The 23,676-nt window shown below is 41.7% G+C and overlaps 1 protein-coding gene and 2 long non-coding RNA genes across 4 annotated transcripts in view; 2 read left to right on the plus strand and 1 right to left on the minus strand.

Moving 5' to 3' along the window:
* Window positions 1-6,520, plus strand: part of rapgef5a (Rap guanine nucleotide exchange factor (GEF) 5a) — an 81,589-nt gene extending 75,069 nt beyond the window's left edge. For both annotated transcript variants that reach the window (XM_080443029.1, XM_080443030.1), the window contains exons 20-26: window positions 1,480-1,658; window positions 3,040-3,130; window positions 3,238-3,288; window positions 3,736-3,823; window positions 3,997-4,061; window positions 4,293-4,347; window positions 5,321-6,520. In XM_080443029.1, coding sequence (XP_080299155.1) covers window positions 1,480-1,658; window positions 3,040-3,130; window positions 3,238-3,288; window positions 3,736-3,823; window positions 3,997-4,061; window positions 4,293-4,347; window positions 5,321-5,439 — 648 coding nt within the window. In that variant the 3' untranslated portion in view covers window positions 5,440-6,520. The remainder of the gene's footprint in view (window positions 1-1,479; window positions 1,659-3,039; window positions 3,131-3,237; window positions 3,289-3,735; window positions 3,824-3,996; window positions 4,062-4,292; window positions 4,348-5,320) is intronic.
* On the minus strand, window positions 6,416-23,676 carry LOC308095897. Its single transcript, XR_013934090.1, has 2 exons — window positions 23,592-23,676; window positions 6,416-9,517 (listed from the first exon to the last, which is right to left on the minus strand). It is a non-coding gene; the product is annotated as an uncharacterized lncRNA (long non-coding RNA).
* Window positions 9,808-10,923, plus strand: LOC308095410. Its single transcript, XR_013934066.1, has 2 exons — window positions 9,808-10,408; window positions 10,452-10,923. It is a non-coding gene; the product is annotated as an uncharacterized lncRNA (long non-coding RNA).

The following is a 23,676-nucleotide window of genomic DNA, read 5'->3' on the forward strand; positions in this document are numbered from 1 at the left end:
CCTCCTTACGTCCTCAGAGGCTTTCTGCATTTCACGTCAGCTAGCCTATGGATTTGTTAGTTTGCTCCTCAACCAGAGGTGGAGCAACTGCATTCTAGTACCTGCCTATTGTGTCCCGTCCGGGCTCTGTGGCAGGACATAGCTGTGATGGCTGGAGTTTGGTTGTATTTGTCTGTGAGGAAGGGCACAGCTGTGCCTTGGCTTAATGGAGACTTTCATTGCTGCGTTCAGGCAAATGTACGTCTTCAGGGGGCCTCTAGGTTCCCCCAAGGCCTTTCTTGACCGTGGGTGTTGCCAGAGCCTCTCCCTCAGTGATACAGGCTTGGAGCAGGCCAGGAGATGCAGCCGAATGGGCTTCATCTTTCATGGGCTTTTGCCCGCTCCTATATATAGTCAACCTGGCCGTCTCGCATCCTGTGGCGACGGCTGTGGTGTTGTCTGTTTATTCTATCTGCAAACCGACTTCGGTAAGCGCAGATTCCTCGTGACTATGTTGGTATTAGTCATCCAGGTGTTGAAAACACTGCCTCTGGCGGTCAGTAGGAATGAAGTAGAACGAGAGTTATGCATATAACTAAGGTTCTACGAATTCCGGATGACCGCCAGAGTTGACTGTCACTCGGAATCTCATTCTCGACGAAAAGATTTCAGGAGGATGAACGCTGTGTGCCCCGCCCCTATATAGGTGGCGTGCGTGCACACAGGTCACGAGTGACTTTGTTGGTATTAATATTCGACCCATACGCGAGCGCGTGATGGATATCCAGGTGTTGAAAACACTGCCTCTGGCGGTCATCCGGAATTCGTAGAACCTTAGTTATATGCATAACTCTCGATTTCACTAACAACACGTGAACTTGTGAGTGAATCCCACATGATCAGTCTGACAATGCCAGGCTATAAGCATGGCTTTTAGTGCAAAAAATGTCAATGTAGATCTCTAACACGGAGGATTTTACTGTACATGATCAGTCATTTACCATGACATACTGTATATACTGTAGCTACAGTATGTCATGGTAAATGTAGAAAAGTGTCAAAACGATACTGTATATATCATATTTATTCTGCTGTGTACTCATATTTAAAGGTAGGGAAACAAAAGTTCAGGTAGGTGACAAAATTTCAGCCAATCAGGAGAGAGTTTTACCCATTCATCAGCTTCATTTTATAATGTTACGGTTGCAAATTTGTCTGCTCATTTCTTAGTGTCATCACTTCCAATTTCTAATTTGTATCCTGGCTGACTGTGTTCTCTATCCTGATTGGATAAAATTGCTATTCCGACCTGAAAATGCATTTAAAGAGCTGGAGAGATGGAGACTGTTACTGAACAAACAGCAATGAGTACTGTCAGAATATAGAGCTATTTAGCACTTATTTTAACCAAAGAAAATCACTTACCCTACCATTTATGTTGCAAATGCACCGGGCAAATGAATAGATTGTGATGATCTTTGTCATGTCATGGCCCTGCAGCAGGAGCTGGTGTACTACACTCTGAGCCGCGCTCCCGGCAGCGGCCAGGCGGGGGCGCTGTCCGTGCTGCTGCAGCGCTGCAACGAGGTGCAGCAGTGGGTGATGTCCGAGGTGCTCATGTGTCCGTCGCTCAGCAAGAGGGTGCAGCTGCTCAAGAAGTTCATCAAGATCGCCGCGCAGTAAGGACATCTGCATGCACACGAACGCTAGGGCTGGCAATTAACCGAACATATATCGAAATCGACGTTTAGAACCGACTTAATCTTGCTCATGTAGTTTAATCGAATAATTGATTGAAAATGTTCAACTAAATAATCAACTAAATCTATCAGTCTGATCATACTTTGTTGTACAATGGTGGTGTAAAAATGATTTTTAAATAGCCGATCTACAAGCTCACAACGCGATGTGATGCAACATATTATGAGCTTGTAGGTCTCTATTTTCTTTTTGAATAATCGTTCATTAATCATCATAATCAAGACAAAAGTTTGAAATAATCCTGATATTGATTAGAAGTCATGTCGCCCCAGCCCTAATACTGTGCACACACTATTACAGAGACAATCACACAGGCTGGGGAATGGATGCACCCATCAGAATTTGTATGGGTGATTCTTTTTTGGTGGCATGATCAGCTGATCATCCGATCCAATCGCCAATCAGAAATATGTATTTTCTAGCTATTTTACTGCACGCACAGAGAGAACATGCAGCAGCATACGTTTCAAATTAATGAGCCCGTTTAAAATCGATTTACGATCAAAAACCTTTCTTGGACATGCAACATGCTTAATATGAAATCATAATGCTGTGAATAGATAGGTTTAGCCCATGTCACTATTGTTTTTGTGTGCTTATTTAAAAGTTGTTGTTTTTCCATAGCAAAGTAAAATTTTCTCTAAAACTAGTATGAATATGTAAATGTAGGTTTCAGCTAATAGTTAATCACCCTCATGCCTACTTGAAACACAGATAAAGTAAGAAGTAGTTCACACTCCATACAACTGCATATAGAGTTTGCCTGCAAAACATTTGAACAGCTTTTGGTAAAAAAATAATGGTAGCCAAGACCATACATTACCATAGAACCACTCCATACTGCTTGTGTAGCATAATTCAATTCTTCTGATGCCAAACATTTTCACTGTGGATGGGGAAAACTGTATATTTACACCGTTATTTAATGCAGAGTTACTGCTGCTTTCAAATCTGCAGAAATATATTTTGTTGGTTTGCTTTCTGGGAGTAATGCTGCCACATTGGAAAAGAAGCACGGTGCCACTGACTCGGGTGACATTGAAAACCCTAATTAACATACTTACAGAACATAATGATCGGCCATGTGATCATGCAATGAGAAAGGCAATTACTCGACTCAAACTGGCATGAACAACCACATACACAAGGCTAAAACACGCTCACAAAGACACAAGCAGGTACACACAAACATTGATGCATTGACACATGTAGATAGATGCATGTATTCATACGCACAGTATCTATCTACATAATGAATATCATTTCTTAACCTGTGTGTTTTTGTGTGTGTGTGTGTAGCTGTAAGGCCCAGCGTAATTTGAACTCAGCCTTTGCCATCATCATGGGCCTCAACACAGCAGCAGTCAGCAGACTCAACCAAACTTGGGAGGTAAGTGTGTGTGTGTGCGCGCGCGTGCGTGTGTGTGCGTATGTGTATACCGGCAGCATGTATCGTATCCATCCTGTCCTGTTCTCATTTTATATTTTCCTTTGCAGAAATGTCCGGGGAAGTTTAAGAAGCTCTTCTCTGAGCTGGAGCTGATCACGGTAAGCAGCACTCTCCTCCCTCTCAAACAGCTCAACGTTATAGTCATATCTGTTATGGCATTGTACTGTAGACACGCTTTTGTACCTCGTCCAAATGGACATGGCAACACATTCTGTTGTACGGCTGATAAATGTTGAATTTGAGGCAGAGAGAGAGATTTGATGCCTGATTTATATTTTGTTGTGCGCGATGTTGTGCACCAAAAATCGCCGATTTACTGTGCTTGTAGATTAGCTATTTCTGGTGCGCAATACCTGCGTGCAACTAAGTATAACTCAGGTTTGAGATATGGTTATAGAGAGATCGCCACTCACTCTCCATCCCTCCCTCCCCTCTACTTCCTCTCTCCGTCTCTGTCTCTCTCCTTTTTCTCCTCTTCGTTCTTTTCTTCACTCACTGGGTTTTCTTCTCCTCCTTCTCCTTGGTATTGTTATGTGCCTGTCCAGGACCCATCTCTGAACCACAAGGCTTACAGAGAGGCCTTCAAACGGATGAAGCCGCCCAAAATCCCCTTCATGCCTCTGCTTCTGAAAGGTACACTACACACATGCTTTGTCTCATTTTGAATGTTCACTTCACACACACTCAGAAAGAAAACACACAAATGCACAGAGACATGCACACACTGACAAAGACACACAAACACACACACACACTCACGACACGGCCTCACACACTCTGTCGTAACACCTTTGTCTTCTACCCAGATATCACCTTTATCCACGAAGGAAACAAGACATTTCACGACAACCTGGTCAATTTTGAGAAGCTGGTGAGTTTGGACCGTCACCTTACTGACTGTAGTTGTTTTTAGAATTTGTTGTCACCGTTGTGTGTGTGAGTGTGTGTGCGTGTGTGTTTCACTGTCCACTCTGGGCTGCAACTATTTAAGGACTTTTTAAGGCTTTTTTAATCAAGTGGTTTATGTGTTCAATCTACATCCTGTAGTTCTCTCTTGTATTGTTGCTGATGGCAGCTCGTCTGTTCTCTCCTGACTCCACAGCACATGATCGCAGACACGGTGCGTTTAATTCGTCACTGCCAAAGCGATCAACCCGGTGAGTGAATGTCCAAAACTGTTACTTTTCAGGATTCAAATAAAAAAACACAACGTCTCGAACATCGGAACCTGCGTATTTGTTTATTTGTTTGTTTTTCTTTCTTTTGGCGCATGGTGATGTGACAACAAAACAAAAGGACAGTTGGCAATAGAAGCACATCCACTGACTATTACTGATAGACACTCTGTCTTATTGAGCATACTACAGCCTACTCACAACTGGAAGGGAATTAGTTTCCCATCCATTTATTTCTGTGGGTCTGTTGCCCCCTGGTGTTTGAGTTTGCATACTGCAGCCTTAGGGGGGCGTGCTTGGTTCTCTTGACTCTCCCACGCAGTTTGCAGTTTGCAGTTTGCACCTACAGTTTCCAAGCAACCGTTTTCAGGGACAACTGACTTTTTGCTGTCTATATGGTCCCAATACAATACCTGTGCGTAATAAATGTGTGTGTACACACACATAGGGCTGTCACGATTATGACATTTTACTTGGCGATTTAATTGTCGCTCAAATAATTGTGATTAACGATTTAATTGTGTTTCTGAACATTATGAATAAAAATTGCATTTCTGTTCGTAAACAAAAGTTGCACAGGGCAGATATAACAAATAACTTACATAATTTAATAACTTTTTACTTAAAAACAAAACAAGAATAGTGGGAATTGCTATTTCCACTATTTTTGAAAATGTTTGAAAATATATGAACATTTTTCAACATGGAAACGATTATAACGAATTTGAAACAAATTATTGTGATTATCTCAAATTATTGCGATCAGGCGATTCTGCAATAATTGTCACAGGCCTACACACACATCTATCTGTGTGTGTGTGTGTGTGTGTGTGTGTGTGTGTGTGTGTGTGTGAATGTGTACACTTACATGTAGCAGGATCCTCTCCTACTGTGTGATTAATTTGTGTATGTGTGTGTGTGCGTGCGTGTGTCTGTGTGTGTGTCCGTCTCCTAGGCAACGAGATAAGCGGGGGTGACAGTGCGGAGGTGAGAGCCAGCGTTCACTATCTGCACATCATCGACAATCAGCAGACTCTGTTCCAGCTCTCACACAAACTGGAGCCAAGGGCCTGAACACACACACACACACACACACACACAAGCACACACAAGCAGAACGGACATGTGCGACAACATCGTGGAAATGCCAGCACCTAGTGTATCTGGTACAGTGGACACACTGCAACATATGTCTCTTTCACACACACACACACACACACACACACACACACACACACACACACACACACACACACACACACACACACACACAGAGAACCGCACTACCAGCATGACTGAGTGGACATTAAAAAGTGCCATGTGTTCTTCCCTAAAGCCCCTAGGGTGGCGATAAGACACGAAGCTGCACTCTGCCTCAACCGTGACAGTATGGGCCGCGGCGGCCGCTGCGCCGCTTCTTCTTCTTCCCTGAAGCCTTTGAAACGGCAGAGACGTGCCGTTATAAAGGCTTTACGGGCCTCTCTCCTCCTCCTCCTCCACCTCCTTCTCCTCCGCGGCATTTCATTCTGCCAACCGTCCGCACCTACAGACTCTCCACACTGAAAGTGATTTTGCCAAAAGACTCGAGACCACAGGAGACTGTAGTACAACAGAGACAGTACAGTGTGCGCTGGTCGGACCCATTACGCTTCTTGCTGTTGTTGTTTTTGTATTAGCGGTATCAGGAAGACTGGGCACTAAGGAAGAGTGGGCACCTCGATGTAAAATTCGCTATTTTGTCCAAAAATATATATATATTTGGGAAATGGAAAAGTGATGTAAAGTATACATGATTAGAACATGCTTGAACATTCCACAATAAAGGTCTGATATTTCTACAATTGCTACAAATTGCTACAAAACCTGTAATATATCAAGAAGTTGAAGGGTAAATGTAAGTCTGATAATGATGATGCGTGCAGGTTCACGTCATGTATACTTTACTTTAAGACCATTTTGGACAAAATAGAACATTTTACATTGAGGTGGCCACTCTTCTTCGGCGCCCACTCTTCTTGTATCCGTATTAGCCCTGTGACAGTGAGGGACGTTTGCTTTTTTTTTTTTTCTCTCGTTGTGGCGCTCACGAGCCAGTTCCACAGGTGGAACAGCTGCCTGCCACTCTTTGCTTTCTGTTGTTGCTGTTCACAACACACACAGCCCCCCCCCCCCTCCCCCAAGTGACTCGACAGCATCTTGACTGCATCATTTTAAATCTGCAAAACTGCACTGTATTGTATAGGATTTATGAGTTATGTTTTGGAAGAAAAAAACAATCCGATGGATATGATCATGTCAACTCGCCGGGTGTCTTTAGATGCCATTATTTCGTATTTTATATTCATGCCCTCTGTGTATTAGAAAACTGCGGTGTCTCGTCACGTTAATGGTTATTTTTTTGATGTTCGCCGTTTCGCTGCTTATTGGTTATTGTGCCGTAGCATAATACGCAGGTTCCGATGTTCGAGACGTCTGAATACTGCAGCACACAACGCTGGCATGTCAAAGAAGTTGTACCGTGACACATACTTCATCCTCCATCCAAATTCGACAATTGAAACTCTGCGCTCCCCCCATCGTGCCATAGTTCCACGCCAAAAGACGCCCTCATTATGTCGTGCCGCCATATGTCGTGCCGCCATTAGGTTTGCCATTTGCTTTGGCCTTCCTTTCTTGGGTCTCCATTTCAGGATTCTGACAAGTTCTCAGCCACAGGACGCAGCCCTTCCCCCCCGTCCCCCGTCCCCCGCCCAAAACCATTACAGTTTTGTATGAAATTTACATTGTATACTGTATATATTTATGTACCGCCACACGTTCCAGTGCCAAACACCCTGCCACAGTGAGTCAATGATACAGTATACTGTAGAGCAGTGGTTCTCAACCTGTGAGAGACCCAGGGGGGTCCTCACGTGATTTTTGGGGGGTCCTCAGATGACAGTATAAAGGGACAATGTAAGGACTTTTAAGACCTTTTTAATACCCCCAAAAAAAAGACGATAAATGAAATAAAAAAAGACGATTGCTGCATCAAAAGTACACAACACATTTATTATATTATACTACTATTATACTATAAAAGATGGTCAAACATTGGCCAAATTGTCAAATAATATAAGAAAGGCAACAATGTTGAAAATAGCCGATCTACAAACTCGCAACGCCTCGCAGCTTGTAGATTGGCTATTTTCACAATATTTATCTGTGGAACCGAGTCAAACTAAAATGTAATGTCTCAACTTCTACAATTCCAAGTGCTTGTCAGGGTTGGGGGGGGTCCCCAGTTCATCAAATATGATTATTTTGGGGGGTCCCCAGTTCATCAAATATGATTATTTTGGGGGGTCCCCAGTTCATCAAATATGATTATTTTGGGGGGTCCCCAGTTCAAATATGATTATTTTGGGGGGTCCCCAGTTCAAATATGATTATTTTGGGGGGTCCCCAGTTCAAATATGATTATTTTGGAGGGTCGCAGCCTGAACAGGTTGAGAACCACTGCTGTAGAGACGGGAGTTGGCGAGAACACAATGATGTGGAGCTACTGGGAAGGAGGCGCAGGAGGCTGCTGCTTATTCCTGTTGTCAGATGTAAGTGGCAGAAGGCCCACTTCCCCATATGTGAACCCAGAGATAATCATGATGTCACAAGATGTAAGAGACTGTATAAATCAGGGTTGATGCTCATGCCTAATAGGTGCTGATAGATTCCCAAAAAGACAAGACGGGTTTACTATTACGGACCCATAGTTGTAATTTGCCCTTTTTTCCCCCTTTTATGTTTTTGTCAATAAAGGGCTGATCCAGTCGAAATCATGTAAGGAAATACAGCCTCGTCTCAGTCAGTGTTATACTCCAATACAGTCGTTTGCTGCTGACCGTTCATATTATTGTCTCCATTATTTGGTCCAGTTGCCCTGCATCAAAGCACTCCTTAATTTCTCTCTCTAAATTTAGAGTTGCCAAAAAAAAAGAATTCCCTGTTTTATCCCAATATAGTCATTATGCCAATTCCGGGATTCACCACATATATTTCCGTGCACTGCTGCTGTTGTAGTGCATGTGGAGGAACATCCTACTCCTCACCGACGTTCAGTCGCTTAGTGGTGGGGAAAAAACGTTCGTTCATTTCAGTGAACGAACGATTTCATTTACGTTCACGGCAATGATCCGTTCAAATGATTCGTTCATGTCTAGTGAAAAACAACTCAACCGCACCGCTGTCTGTCTGTCGCGGGAACAGCCCACCCTCCCGTCCTGTGTACGGTGCATGAACGAAAGCGTGAACGTAACCGCTTCAGGAAGTGAACGGGTTCCTTCATGTTCACGCCAAAGTGTTCTAGTTCTTTTGAACAAATCGATCATGAACGACCCATCACTACAGCAGCCAATGGTGCGGTGACAAAAGATCACCCTCCTCCCCCGGCTCAGCTTCCCTCCTCCGAAACACAGCCGAGGTGCTCAAATGGATGCCGGAGGGCCGAGCCGGAGGGCCGAGCCGGAGGCACTGCGGACGATTCAAACACATCGTTTTCTGCCGTGGTGGACAGGAACTTTACCCCTGCGCCTGCCGAGCGCCGCCTAGTGGTGTTAAACATTTCTTTAGGTCTGAACCATTCAGTGACACGTGGTGCATGGTCCCTTGAATACTGGATGCGTGTAACCCATTAAGACCTGATGCCGATTCTACAAATGCCTTCTAAGTCAGTAGTTCTCAATTATTTTTGTGTCAAGGACCCCCAAATTGATATACATTTAGCCGCGGACCCCCATCTGAAAATGTTTTGTGCCAAATGGACCCATGAGGTGCGTCACCGGACCTGACACTGAGAGAAGCAGTGATGTTGTTAAGCCTTCCTGAAGAAAACGCTAGTTGAGATTCTGTTTGGTTTCTCGGCTCACAAGGCACTGGGTTATGTAGTCATGAGCAGCGTTCCTCAATGCACTTTAACACAACATAGACCTGAGGCCCATTCTACGAATGCCTTCTAAAGCAGTAACTTTTTCATGTCCAGGACCCCCAAAATGATATGTATTTGGGAAACCCCATCTGAAAATGTTTTGTGCCAAGATCATATGAATAACTCCCATGTGTCCTGACCTGGAGTGGGTTTAGATGTTTGTGAGAAAGCCAGTTCCAAGTTACTGATCTTCTGAGAAAATAAAAGGCCATGTTCTGTTCTGTTCAAATTCAGTATCATAGAGCAGTGGTTCTCAAAGTGGTGTCCGAGGACCCCCAGGGGTCCTTGAGGGGGTTCCCCAGCAAAATGGTTGATTGATTGTTAGGAACCAAATGGACTCTGAAGTGTCTGTAACTCAATTTGGTTCCATTTGTACTCTCTGTGTTAAATTAACACTGATGATACTACAGTGCAGATTGCGGGGTCCCAGAGATCAAAATTGTATCAAATGGGGGATTGTGGGGCAAACTGGGGGGGGGGTCCTTAAATTTAAAATTACGGATGCGCCGATATATCGGTCAATATCGGTATCGGCAAATAAAGTTGACATTCACCGATGGCAGTAGCCGATATTTTTATGTTGTTGATAAGCATAAATTTTGCGCCGGTTATGTTGGTGCATTGGTTATGTGTAACCTACCAAGCTGTAGATTCAGTTATTTCTTATAATGAATATTTATTTGTTCCCTGGCACAAAAGGAGGAAATAACACCAAAAACGAAATAAACAAATATCGGAATCGGTGTCGGCCAAGAATTTCGATATCGGTGCATCCCTATTTAAAATGGTTGAGCATCACTGCTATACTGTCGCTGTAGAAATCTTCTCTTATGAGGGACCCTGGTATAAAGCTTGAGTACCATTGTCATAGAGGTTTTCAAATTAAATGATAATTGAGTACACACACACACACACACACACACACACACACACACCTACACCTCTGCTCACCTAGGGGCCAAATGCAGCATACAGTATGTGTGCTACTACTTATTTATTGTAATATATTGTTTATTTATGTATTGCCGGGGTGGCAGAATGTCTCATTTGATGTGCCATGTTCAGAGGCTTCATGGGACTGTTGTGGAATTCCATAAAAAATAAAAAATCAATGAAAGGAAAAGAGGTTTGTGGTTTAAAGCTGCAACACTGGAATGTAAACTTGCTACTTTTTGAGTTTTGTGGGCATCGGAGGACAGGACATTTTGAGGCGAAAACAGAGAGCGAGAGAGGGGCTGTATCTAGTGTTTCAAAGGCCATTGTCATGACTATGTATAGTTCTGTTTTACAAGAATGTAGTTTGAACCTGTTTGCATGACGTGACAAGAAAACTTAAGATCCCCACATGCTCACAATGCAAGAGACTTTGTACTACTGTAATATTGTTGATGTGTAAATATATGCCTATGTTTGGGATGTCATTATTTATCTATCGTAAGAGGAAAACAAGTCAAACATAAAAGCAATACGTGTCCCCCTCGTGTCCCCTCAAATCCCCCCCAGACAGTCAAAGCCACACGTCTTTTCTAAAGCCGCATTTTACTATGTCAAAGTTTTACTGAAAGTGAAAATTAATAAATTATAGGTTTTATGTGACATTTACTGGTGTGCAATTGGTCATTTGTCGAACGATTTGCTGAGACAAAGAATATATAGAAACAACACATGAATACCAGAAAAATGCCTACCACATTGTTTTCTAGGATTGTTTTCCATTTTCAGTCCTTTCAATCTCAAGATTTCAATCTCGTCTAGTGAGACTTCTGGTGGGGCGCATTCAAGACAATCACATTGCATAGTGTTCTGTCACTATGAACGTCAAATCTCACCAAAAAAAAAGAGAAAAAAAACGATCAAAATATGCGATCTAGTGCGAGGCCTATTGGTGCGCGTTTTTAGCTCTGGCGGACCCGGGATGGAGTTATGAAAATGTTCTACTGTACCATTCATCCTAAGATATCATAACATCATAGAAAAGGTAAGAAAACCGTGGTCCAAAATTCCCCTTTAAGTACATGAAATATGTGTTTAATGTGCGTCTCCATTGTAAAAAAAAACATACATGCCATAGGGCATTTATACAGTAGACTACAATAGTTTCTCAGCCTTTCTCCCATAGTTTTATAATCTATGTCATTGTACTCATTACCTTCACAAACTGTACTATTGTCATCTGTATTATTATCTACCTTTAAAACGTGTAGATTAAAAAAGCCGTTTTAGCTTGTTAACTTTCACTGTCTGCCACACGCGCGTGTGTGTAGCCTATCATATGTGAATTCCACAGCTGCAAGATAAATTGCGTGTACATGTGGTGTGTGTATAAAGGTGTGGGGTGATATGAATATGTTAAAGCTGCGATATAAAAATACCCATAGATATAAAAAGACAAGCTGTCTAAGGTCTGCAAGATACAGACAGCAACAGAGAGACATCAAGAAGACCCCAATCCAAGCTCCACTGACAGAGACATAACCTCAGGCTGACATCATGCTCCTGATTCCTCATTTTTGCAGTTTGCTTTTGACTCTGGGGGGGAGGGGGGGTTAACTAGACCTATGCTCACTGGAAACCGGGGTTTGGACATGCCTTCAGCCCTCCACTTCCAGTGGTGCACACCTATGTTTTCATTCCCACTAACTATTTCTCCACGGAACACTCACTAACACCATTTCTCCCAAAGAACATGGATCGTTTTGGTTATAAGCCCACTTGTTTCTATGATGAAAGAGCAAAACTTTCTGTGGTTTTGTCGGCTTCGAGGACGCTATTGTTAAATGAGTTTGCTGGCACTAGACTCCGTGCACACGCTGCCGCTGCTGAGGTGAAGCTAGAGCGTGGCTCTTGTCCAATGTTTTGGTTCAGCTTCAATGGCCGCTGCTGCAAGTATTTAGGTACACATATGACAAAGGGCCGAGGCAGAGCGAAACTGCACGTCTCAAGGTGACAACCTGGTGTCCATCCACAGTGCAGATGAGCGTGACTTTGTCCGAACCGTGATCCAGAACTTTGACCCATCAGAGGGATGGACCTGATTGGCCTGAGTGACATTCACATGGAGGGTTGGTGGGTGTGGTCTGATGGGTGAAAAGTGAGCTTCACCGTGTGGGACAGCCAGACAATGTTGGTGGAAATGAACACTGTGGGCTTACAAACCATAACAAACAGTGGAATAACTATGCATGTACAGAAGGACTTACTTAACCTTCTGTTTGTGCATCTCGTACACTCTGTCCCTGATTGTCTGATTCAACCCACTGACTTGTACTGGGTAATAAATACATTCACATCAAATGTACTGTATTCATGCAGTCTTTTATTTCTCTCTCTCTCTCTCCCCGGTTACGTGATCTGTCATTTAGTCATTACCCTATTAAAGCAATTGAAAATGAACCTTTATCTACCATGATATCATGTGTATTACGGTCATAGACTATGAAGAATTCAAATAATCTACTTTAAAACATGTAGTAGATCAAAAAGGGATTTACCATGTCTACTTTTAATATAGAGGGTGCATCTTGGGTTCATATTGGAAGCTCTTCACAGCTCTCCCTGCATTCTTTATCCTGCCACACGTCAGCAGAAATTTACTTATTTCTAGTAATGCAATGTTTTATTTGGAATGGCTACTCTTAAAACTGTGAACTGTATTAACACATGTATACTCATGGTTTCCTCTCTATAATAAGGTTACTTGTACGCCTGCGACTTTATGGTAGCAAGTCATACTGTTGTAGTGGTATTGCCTGGAAGCTTATTTTTCTACAGTACAGTACTATAGCCACACAACCACAGTTTATACTTGATATTAGGGAGGCTGTAATTTCCTTTTTTCTCCCTTTTTTGTATTAAAAAGTCTCATTTTGGATATAGATACACAATTATATGCACATGTACTATATTAGATTTTTTTTAAATATTAGATGCAGCCTTTAAATCTAGTACTACATTGTGCTGATCAGAGCGATGGTGTGGATTGGAGCAATGGTGCGCCTCGACAATATGTGGGCCCCTGTCAGCAGTAATCTGGATTGTACAACGTGTAGCCCTCAGGGGTCTTTGGCAGCAGTAAAGTGGGTTTTACAATGTAGTCCCTGGTGTGACTATTCTCATGTCAGACCCCTGAACATTGTTAGTGCCAGCATTGGTGCAGATCAGAGCAGACCCCTGATCAGCGTCCTTATACATTACATCCTACTATAAATGTGCCAAATCTCTGTCCGTCTGCAGTTCACGTATCTCGAGTACTGTCCGACTGATTGACTTCAACTCCGCGAGGATTGCTGATGACCCGAGGGAGTGCAGTGCCCTCGGGTCGGCCAGATAGACTGTTGTCCAGATGTACATGGTACAGCGATTCTACATTAACGTTGGCTTATTTTAAACTTGCAACACTGCAAGAGCAACTGGGAAATTACTGCCATCAAGCAATCGTTTGTGTTCAAGGTCACTTCTTCATCTTCTGGGAAACAGTAGTCCACATAATTTTATTGATCAAATCTTATCTTTCTATTTCATAAGAAGTATGTTTGTAATAAACCATGTATCCAAGGCCGTTGGTTGGCACCACTGATAAATAATCAAATCAAGTTGATAGCTTCTGGGAAACAGTAGGCCTAGTCCACATCATTTTAAGGATCATTATCTTATCTTTCTCTCTCATATAAAGTATGCTTGTCATCATATCCCATGAGGATGCCAGTGGACCTGGATGTGAGGTGTGGGTTTCTGAGCTAAGATGAAAGGTTGATTCTATTGTGTTCACCTCAGATAACATATCTATAAGAAGTGTCTTAATATGTTCATGGTAAATAAGTTATGTCTATTCAATAATGTTAGAAATAGTACATGTTTGCTGAATATTAGTATTAAAAGTACATTAGTATATTTGTTTATTTTAAGTTTATTATTTTAGGAGACAGACTTTCTTTTAGGTGATTTGAGAAGGATATAGGACAATGCCACAGGCATACATCTGCTCCTCTGATGAGGGGTGGGGTCTACATACTATGGCAAGGTTGTTTGTTTGTTTGTTTGTCATCCACCATTAGCTTCATTAGAGCAGCTATTCTTCCTGGGGTCCACGAACAACTTTTCATTGTGACAGTGTTACATAACAACTTACATTTGTATTGATGGTGCTTCTTATTGTTGTTTCTTACCTTTGTATTGCTGTATACGACAGTACTTTCCTTACTCTGTACTTGAGTATTTTTGGCTACTTTTGACTACACTACATTTCTAGGAAGGGAAAATGTATATTATGAATTAACCACTTCAGCCCTATTTCAAAAACCTGTATAGTGAAAATGGCAGATCTACAAGCTCACAATGCGTCACAAGTATATCCCATATTTTCACTATTGTAGATATTTATTTTATTTTAGTATCAGGATGTTCTTCTATTTCTGTCATCTGCAGTTACTGTAAAATGCCAACCAAAGTAGCAGGGAGTGTGAAAACACTGAAAGAGTAGTTTGCTTTACTTTCATATCTCCTTTAGTATCCTACAGTACTTCTGTAATGTATATAGTGATTCTACATTACCGTTAGCTCATTTTAAACTTGCAACGCCATAGAGCTACTGGGAAATGACTGCTGTCAAGCAATTGTGTTTGTGTTCAAGGTCACAGCCTCAGGTCACGTCCAAACACAAAGGCCCTTGTAACCTAGGTTGATTTTACGAATCGAAGTGTGAGTTTTAGAGAGAAGATGCCTTCATTATGAAAACATGATTTATTGCAGTTAGGCCTATATACTCAACCTGGTATTTGTGACAAAATCACTGAAGTGAATGGATCACAGAATATACTGTACAGCAGAAATCCTGCTGTTTTCTTTAGTGGGTATATATACAGTGTATAAATGTTTATCATGTACGTTTTTTGGCTCAGGGAACCCCTGTAAATAACGGCACCCCTGAATTACATTGTTACTTGTAGCCTACTTTAAAAACCTTACATTTATGTCATATTACAGTACGTAAATATGTAAATCTTTCCCCCTAAGAGTAAGACACAGTATGTCATGAGGAAAACTTGAGAGAATATCTGTTTCCATTAGGACAGATTGAAAATAACGTTTAACCACCCCAGCTTCCCTATTCTGGTTGGAACATTGGCCAAAAATAGGAGATCTACTGTACAAGCTCACAATGCGTTGTAGATCTGCTATTTTTGGCGAATGTTTATCGAGAGATTTGTGTAGATTGAAAAAGAACGCACCAAGTACAGTGCAACTCAGGTCTGTTTTATTTAAGTATATTTAAGTTGGTTAAATTGAAGTGATATTGATCAATTCGAAATAATATCAAAATATTCGGCTGCACTTGTACTTGTGTAACGGCACCCTAGGGTGTAACGGCACCCACTTTGAGAAACCCTGATGTAGACTGCACCACTACCTGTCTGTAGTAGTAATACAGTATCAATCAATATCAATGAACTATGAATTAAAGAGAAAATCACTACAATACTGTATACTGTATAATATTATCTTTATACTGGCAACCAATATTTCGATATATATTTGATTTTGTATAAAACTCACACTTATTGTATGCATTTGATTTTTTTTAAACCTCTTTAAGACAGGTGTCCCTTAAAACAAGTGTCCCTAATTAGTCAAGTTGTCTAACAATTATTAAACTAATATTTAATAGCTTATGGGAAACAGTATTAATCCACATAGTTGAATTGATCATATCTTATCTTTGTCTCATATAAAGTATGTTTGACATCATAACCCATGTATCAAAGGCCATTGGTTGACACCGACAATTATTCAAAACATTTATAACTTCTGGGAAACCGTAGTCTACATTAGTTTAAGGATCAAATCTTATCTTTCTCTCTCTCATAAAGAATATTTGTCATCATAACCCATGCCCTGTTTACAGTAGTTGGTTGGCCACAAAGTGTCTCCAGGGTTACTGAACTAGACAAGACAATTACGATAAAAATCTGATAAAATAATAAAACTAAAGAATAAACAAGCATAATAAATTCTGATTTAGCTAACCTGAGACTCTTGAGCAAGTATTTCCATAGCTGAGGAGCCCTGACAGTGAGCCGGCCGGGATTTGGAAACAATGAGGCGGCCACCCCTTCTGGCTCACTGGAGAGACCAGACATAAGGCTTTAGACATTATCAGTAAATGCATTTAGGCTGCAATGTGATGAATTAATTACCATAAAAGGCTATATAACCAGTTCCTAAGAGAAAGTATGTTTAGGTGGTATAAACAAAAACAACTCCTGGTTGTTGTCGATATCTCCAGCTCTACATGGGGAGTTTTATGAGCTAAAAGTAAAAAGTACAAGACAAGGGGTGTTAAGCTAGCCAGTGGGTTTTAGGGTCATTGTTTCTTCTTTCTACCCCACCCCACAATCTGTCTGTCTGTCTGTCTGTCTGTCTGTCTGTCTGTCTGTCTGTCTCTCTCTCAGCGGCGGACTGGCCAATTGGCATACCGGGCAAATGCCCGGTGGGCCGCTGGGCCAATGGAAAAATATTTTTGCTCCCGTTTTAGGATTATTACGGTCATTTCCGGGTCGCGCGGCCCAATTATTAGTTACAGAACGTTCTTGATTGTATTTATTTTTTTTCATTTTCCAAAAAATATATAAAAAATAAATGAAAAAAGTAATCGAAAAAACACGGCCCCCTCGCGTATTAGGAGAGCAGGGTGAGTCACCAGAACCAAGGACGGGTGTTTTTGATGAATCTAACATGTTAAAAATGGAGTTTGAAGTTATAATGGGTTTGTATAGGAAGGGGGCGTGTCTGATAAAATGAATATCAAATATCTAAATACTGAATCAAGCAACTTAAATACGGTCTGGAGGGCTCACAAAGGCCTGAGTAGACGATAAAATGACCAAACGTTTTTTTGAAAGTGAAATATCCCTTTAATCTCTTTATCTTAACTTTAGTACTGACAATGTGCCAACAGCATTACGACCTATCACATCAGCTGTGCAGACACATCAGCTGTCCACGCTCATGGCACGTTTTCAACGGTCGCTGATACAAGTACGTCGCTGCACTTATGACCTGGGCCGGAGCAGAACGGAACTGCCTGTTTCCAGGCGGCAACCTGCGGTGTCCATCCACAGTGACTTTGAGGACAGGACAGCTTTGTTCAACCCTAGTCCAGCTCCATGACCCACAACAGAATTGGGCCTGGATTGGAATGAGTGACATTCACATGAATTGTTTTTGGATGTGGTCTGATGGGTCCCAATTGCGCATCCCCACATGGAGACCTGGAGCGCCAGACAATGGTGGCAAATGTGTCCATATGAACTGTCTCAGCATTCAACTTCTGTTTGTGCGTACCGACTGTCCAAAATGATAGGATTGTCTCATTCAACCCATTGAATTGTACTGGGTCTCCATAATACATTTTACTTTAAAAATGTTTCATTCATGCTCATATTAAACAATAGTAGAGGAATTATCTCTCTCTCTCTCTCTCTCTCTCTCTCTCTCTCTCTCTCTCTCTCTCTCTCTCTCTCTCTCTCTCTCTCTCTCTCCCCCAGTTACATGATCTTCTGTAATTTTCTGTCCTTTAGTCATTACCTTATTGCATACAGTATAATGAAACCAAACCCTACCCATATCATCTGTATTATGGTCATACTCATGCAAACTGTGATGAATTTAAATAAATGATAGACTTGTGCAGTACATCAACAAGGATTTAGTCTACTTTTATAAACAAGTGGTGTGTGTGCGTGTGTGTGTGTGTGTGTGTGTGTGTGTGTGTGTGTGTGTGTGTGTGTGTGTGTGTGTGTGTGTGTGTGTGTGTGTGTGTGTGTGTGTGTGTGTGTGTGTGCGTGCGTGCGTGCGTGCGTGCGTGCGTGCGTGCGTGCGTGCGTGCGTGCGTGCGTGCGTGTGTGTGTGTGTGTGTGTGATCTGATAAAACAGCCACTAGATTAATGAACCACTAGCATACTAGCATGAGGACATATTCAACTGGACAAACCACACACAACGACAACGTATTCATGTATCATTATCTAATAATCACGAAGTAATAGAGACCGAGTGACATGTGGTTCTGGCCAATCAGCAGTCAGTTCAGGCCTAACAACAACCTGTAAAAGCAGGGAGTCCCTCCCACCTGCAGTCCTGCACTAATCAAGCTAGAGTCAGTTGAGCTGATCTATGGAGCTGATGATGTTGAAGCAGAGAAAAAAGCCACAGTCACAGACAGGATGAGAAGTGCACAGAACACAGAGTGAAAAGGTGTTGAAAACTAGAAGAAACTAATTAATATAAACCACAGAGAATTAAGGTAACTCACCCAAATTGTCATACGTTCATTTGAGAGTAACAAATATGTGAAATTACGTTGGTTTTGGTGTTGATTAACATCTAGAAACCAATTGTGGATTGACTGGGGCAGCCATTACATGTTTGTGCCCAGCCTGTTTCACACAGAATCGGTGAGACTGTTGATGTTTTTCAATTAAGGATGTTTTATTTCAAATACATTTGAATTATTTGTGAATAATTAGTAATTGTAAGTGTAATCCATTTTGCCATGCGCTTTACAAGAGTGTGAAGATGTGTTTGGTTAAAATGCCATGTCTATGTTTAAAAAGTATGTACAAAGATTTTTTTTAAAGTGTTGCATGCAGTATTTCAATTATTGATTTCATTTAAATGAGCATTTAATTATTAAAAACTTAATAGAGAACAGACAGATATTATGATACTGATTGGATTCCTCTGACCCTGTCTGATCAGGTCAGGTTTTTTTTGCGTCCTTGAAAAAGAGAGCTTGCTCTCAATGGGTTTCCCTGAATAAATAAAGGAAAAAGAAAGAAATAAAGAATGAACTATGAATTAAAGAGTAAATCACTACATACTTATATATATATTTGATTTTGTATAATACTTACACTTACTGTATGCATTTGAACTATTTTAAACCTCTTTAAGTGTCCCTTAAAACAAGTGTCCCTTGGTCAATCTGTCAACAACAATTATTAAACTAATAATTGATAGCTTATGGGAAACAGTATCCCACATAGTTGTACTGATCATATCTTATCTTTGTCTCATATAAAGTATGTTTGTCATCATAACCCATGTATCCAAGGCCATTGGTTGACACGACACTTATTCAAATCATTGATAACTTCTGGGAAACCGTAGTCAGTTAGTTTAAGGATCAAATCTTATCTTTTTCTCCCATATAAATAATATTTGTCATCATAAACCATGCCCTGTTTACCGTAGTTGGTTGGCCAAGTGTCTCCAGGGTTACTGAACTAAGATGTTCACCTCAGATAACGTATCTAAACTCCTCACAAAAGGTTTGGAAACTTATGGGTCGATTATTTCTCCCCTTCAATTATACCATTTGGTATTGTATTTTGTATATTTTTTATCGTTGATTAGTCACCTTTACAACGAGGTATAACTTGCAAGGATTGTGCATTAGTGGAAGGAGCAACACAGCTAAACATGGGATAGCGCCCCCCCAAAACATTTGCTGGCAGGTGTGTCAGTCACAAGTGTGTGACTGGCACCTGAGCATGGGCCCCGCAACTTTGACATCTGTCTGTGGTACCGTTGTGCAAATCAATCTTGTCTGTAAATCTCTGAAAGAAAGCCTATGGTTCCTCAGTGAAGCAAGGGTGAGGAACTGGTCTTCTTGGGGTGTTGTCTCCCTGGGAAGGCCACTTCGCAGTCTGTCTTTGACTTCACTATAGTCTGAAGGAATTGCTCCAATAGCTATTACAGTCAGATGAGATAATGACTGACCATAGCTTGTTCAATACCTTTACAATGCCTGCAATATCTTTTTCTAAGTTGAATAAATACATGCTGCTGTTTGGGTCTCAAAAAATGTATTGAATAAAGAAGTGTCTGCAGAATCTCTGCTTTCTTTAAGTCTTTCTGTGTCTTCTACTCAGAGTCAGTAATTGAGGGGGGGAAATAAAAAACCTTTAGCCATCAGGTAGATTTTCAGAAGAAACTCCACATCAAACAGAAGTGAAGATGAGCACATACCCTTATAGCATATTCAAAGCTGCTAGTTCTGTAAAGGACATGCTTGGTGGACACAAGGCCCTGGGGCCAGTAGCCATTTAGAACATTGATTCTCAAAGTGGGTCCTTGGGGGGTACCAGGGGGTGTCCATGTAGCAAAATTAGTTAATATAGCGCCGCAATCATTTTAACCATATTTCATACTTTTTCTACTAAAAAATAGCTACATAAGCTCATAGCGCATCACTTTGTGCCACGCTATGGGCTTGTAGATCTCCTTTTTTGGTCCCTGGCACAACATATTTTTCAGGTGGGGGTCCGCAGCCAAATACATATCATTTTGGGGGTCCTTGACATGAAAAGTTTGAGAAGCACCGATCTAGAACAGCTATGTTTGAGTAGTCTCTCGAGCCAGACTGTTAACTCACACCATTTTAAAATACTTCCGTCATACAGTCAAAAGAAGCGCTGAAAATGATCTGGGAGAAAAGAGGATGTCCTGCCTCCTCCCCACTTCCATTTTAGCCTTTGCAGTTGCGTACAGTAAATCAAAATAGTCTGAGCTATTAGTAGTTTAATTGTAGCCTAATAGTAGCTTACTGCTTATCAAAAATGGAAACTCAAAAATAAAGTTTTAAGGTGTTTTAAAATATATTTTCAGCACTGTAATCTGTTTTCCACATGGTGCACACACTGGTTGCAATAGATTTTCTCTTTAATTCATAGTTCATTGATATTGATTCATACCACTACAGACAGGCAGAGGTGTTGTAGTGGGGTTTCTCAAAGTGGGTGCCCAGGGGTGCCTCAGAATACTTTGATAATATTTGGAATTTATCAATATCACTTAAATTGAACTAAATGCATTTACTGATCATGTCTAAAGCCTTTCATGTCTGGTCTCTCCAGTGATTCAGAAGGCAGAGGCCATCAGTTATTTATTTTGACGTATTTTTACTTCCTTATTGTCTTTATCGTAATTGTATTTTCCCCTGTGCCACCTGTTTTATTTTATTCTATTTGATCTCTTCTGTTGGCAGTTCTTAATCTCTGTATATTACCTTTAGTACTGACAATGTGCCAACTGCATTACGACCAATCATATTACATCAGCTGTGCAGACGCCCTCTGTGGAGCAGATATAAAGACAAGCAGTCTAACGTCTGCAAGATACAGACAGAGATTCTCCAAGACTCCAATCCAAGCTCCACTGACAGAGAGACAACCTGAGGCTGACATGTTCCTGATTCCTCATCTCCTAGGCTTGCTGGGCCTGCTGGCACTAGGCACTGTGCACACCAGTCCCTTGACTGAGGTGAATCTACAGAATGAAATCCTGCCACTAGACACCGTGCACCCTGCTTCCTCGGCTGAGGAGCAGCTACAGCGTGAAACCCTGCCACTAGACACCGTGCACCCTGCTGCCTCGGCTGAGGTGCACCTACAGCGTGAAACCCTGGCACTAGACACTGTGGACCCTGCTGCCTTTGCTGAGATGAAGATAGAGCGTGCAAGCTGTAAACACGGATGGCAGTACTTTGATGGTCGCTGCTACAAGTACAACTCTAGGAAACTGACCTGGGCCCAAGCAGAAGACAACTGCCAGGATGAAGGTGGAAACCTGGTGTCCATCCGCAGTCCTGAAGAGCAAGTCTATGTCTCATCCCTGGTCAAGGGCAATCCTGGGACCTGGATTGGACTAAGTGACATTCACATGGATGAATTCTGGATGTGGTCTGATGGGTGCAAAGCAGACAAATATTTTGTTGCAGACATGTGGGGAAGTGGAGCCCCAGACAACAGCGGTCGATGTGTCCACATGAACTGTGGAAATGGATGGCATGACTTTTCATGCTCTCAAAAGTCAGCTTCTGTCTGTGCAACTCGTGTCGATTGCTAAATGATATGATTGTCTCATTCAACCCACCGAATTGTACTGGGTCTCCATAATAAATTTACTTTAAATATCTTCATGTGTTTACTGGTGCAATCAATTTCAGTGTGTCTCTATGGTAAAGAACAACACTCATATTAAACAATATTATCTCTCTCTCCTCCCAGTACCATGATCTTCTGTCATTTTCTGATAGTCATTATACCTTATTGGATATTTGAAAACCTCATACTCATGCAAACTGTGAAGAATTTAAATAATGGACTTGTGTAGTCAACCAGGATTTAGTCTACTTTTATGCACAAAGAGTGGTGTGTGTTTGTATGTGTACAGTGTGCGCTCGTCGGACCGATTACGCTACTTGTATTTTTTTTGTGTTAGCCCTGTGGCAGTGACAGAGTTTTTTTTTTGTTTTGTTTCTTCTCTCGTTGTGTCACTCACGAGCCAGTTCCACAGGTGGAACAGCTGCCTGGCTGCCGCTCTTTCTTTCTGTTGTTGCTGTTCACAACACAGCATCTTGACTGCATCATTTTAATATGCAAAACTGCACTATATAATACTTCTGAGCATACCTGCCAACCTCAGACTGTGAGAATGAAGGAGGTTTGTGGGGGTGCGTGGCCACTGACTACACCCTCAAGCGGGAGGTCTGGGGGCCCCCTCCAGAAAGCTTTTAACAGTGTAGATGCAATTTCCTGTATTCTGGTACATTTTGGGAGTTTGATACTTTTATCAGGTTTTACTGGCTTAGGACAATTATGGGTAACCTGACTCTGCCAGAAGGAAGAAGCTTGCGTCACATTAGTCAATACCGCCCCCATCTGGCGGAGTCGGGTTAAGTTATAGGTACATTATTTAGTAATTTCATCCATTAAAAAGCTAAATTTAGGCCTACAGAAATTGATTTGATTACTGAAGCAATCTTTAATAATAACCACTCACTTAGATACGTGGAGTGTATGTGTACACTGTATGTGGGACAGGAGTTTACTCAAACCCATCGTTTTCTGCCGTGGTGGACAGGAACTTTACCCCTGCTCCAGCCGATCGAGCGCCTAGTGGTGTTAAACATTTCTTTAGGTCTGAACCATTAGTGATGGTGCATGGTCCCTTGAATACTGGATGCATACAGTAGCCACTATCCATTGAGACCTGAGGCCGATTCTACAAATGCCTTCTAAATCAGTAGTTCTCAAACCTTTTCATGCTGCGGACCCCCAAAATGATATGTATTTGTCCGCGGACCCCCATCTGAAAATGTTTTTTGCCACGATCATAGGAATAACTCCCATGAGTCCTGACCTGAGTGGGGTTTAGATATTTGTGAGAAAGCCTGATCTGATCCTTGACTAGCCTTCTCAGAAACTTATTTGAAAAAAATAAAAATAAAAGGCTATGTTCTGTTCAAATTCAGTATCATAGAGCAGTGGTTCTCAAAGTGGGGTCAGAGG

Source organism: Gymnoscopelus braueri, assembly GCF_963280865.1.
Source record: "Gymnoscopelus braueri genome assembly, chromosome: 11".
NCBI lineage: Eukaryota > Metazoa > Chordata > Actinopteri > Myctophiformes > Myctophidae > Gymnoscopelus > Gymnoscopelus braueri.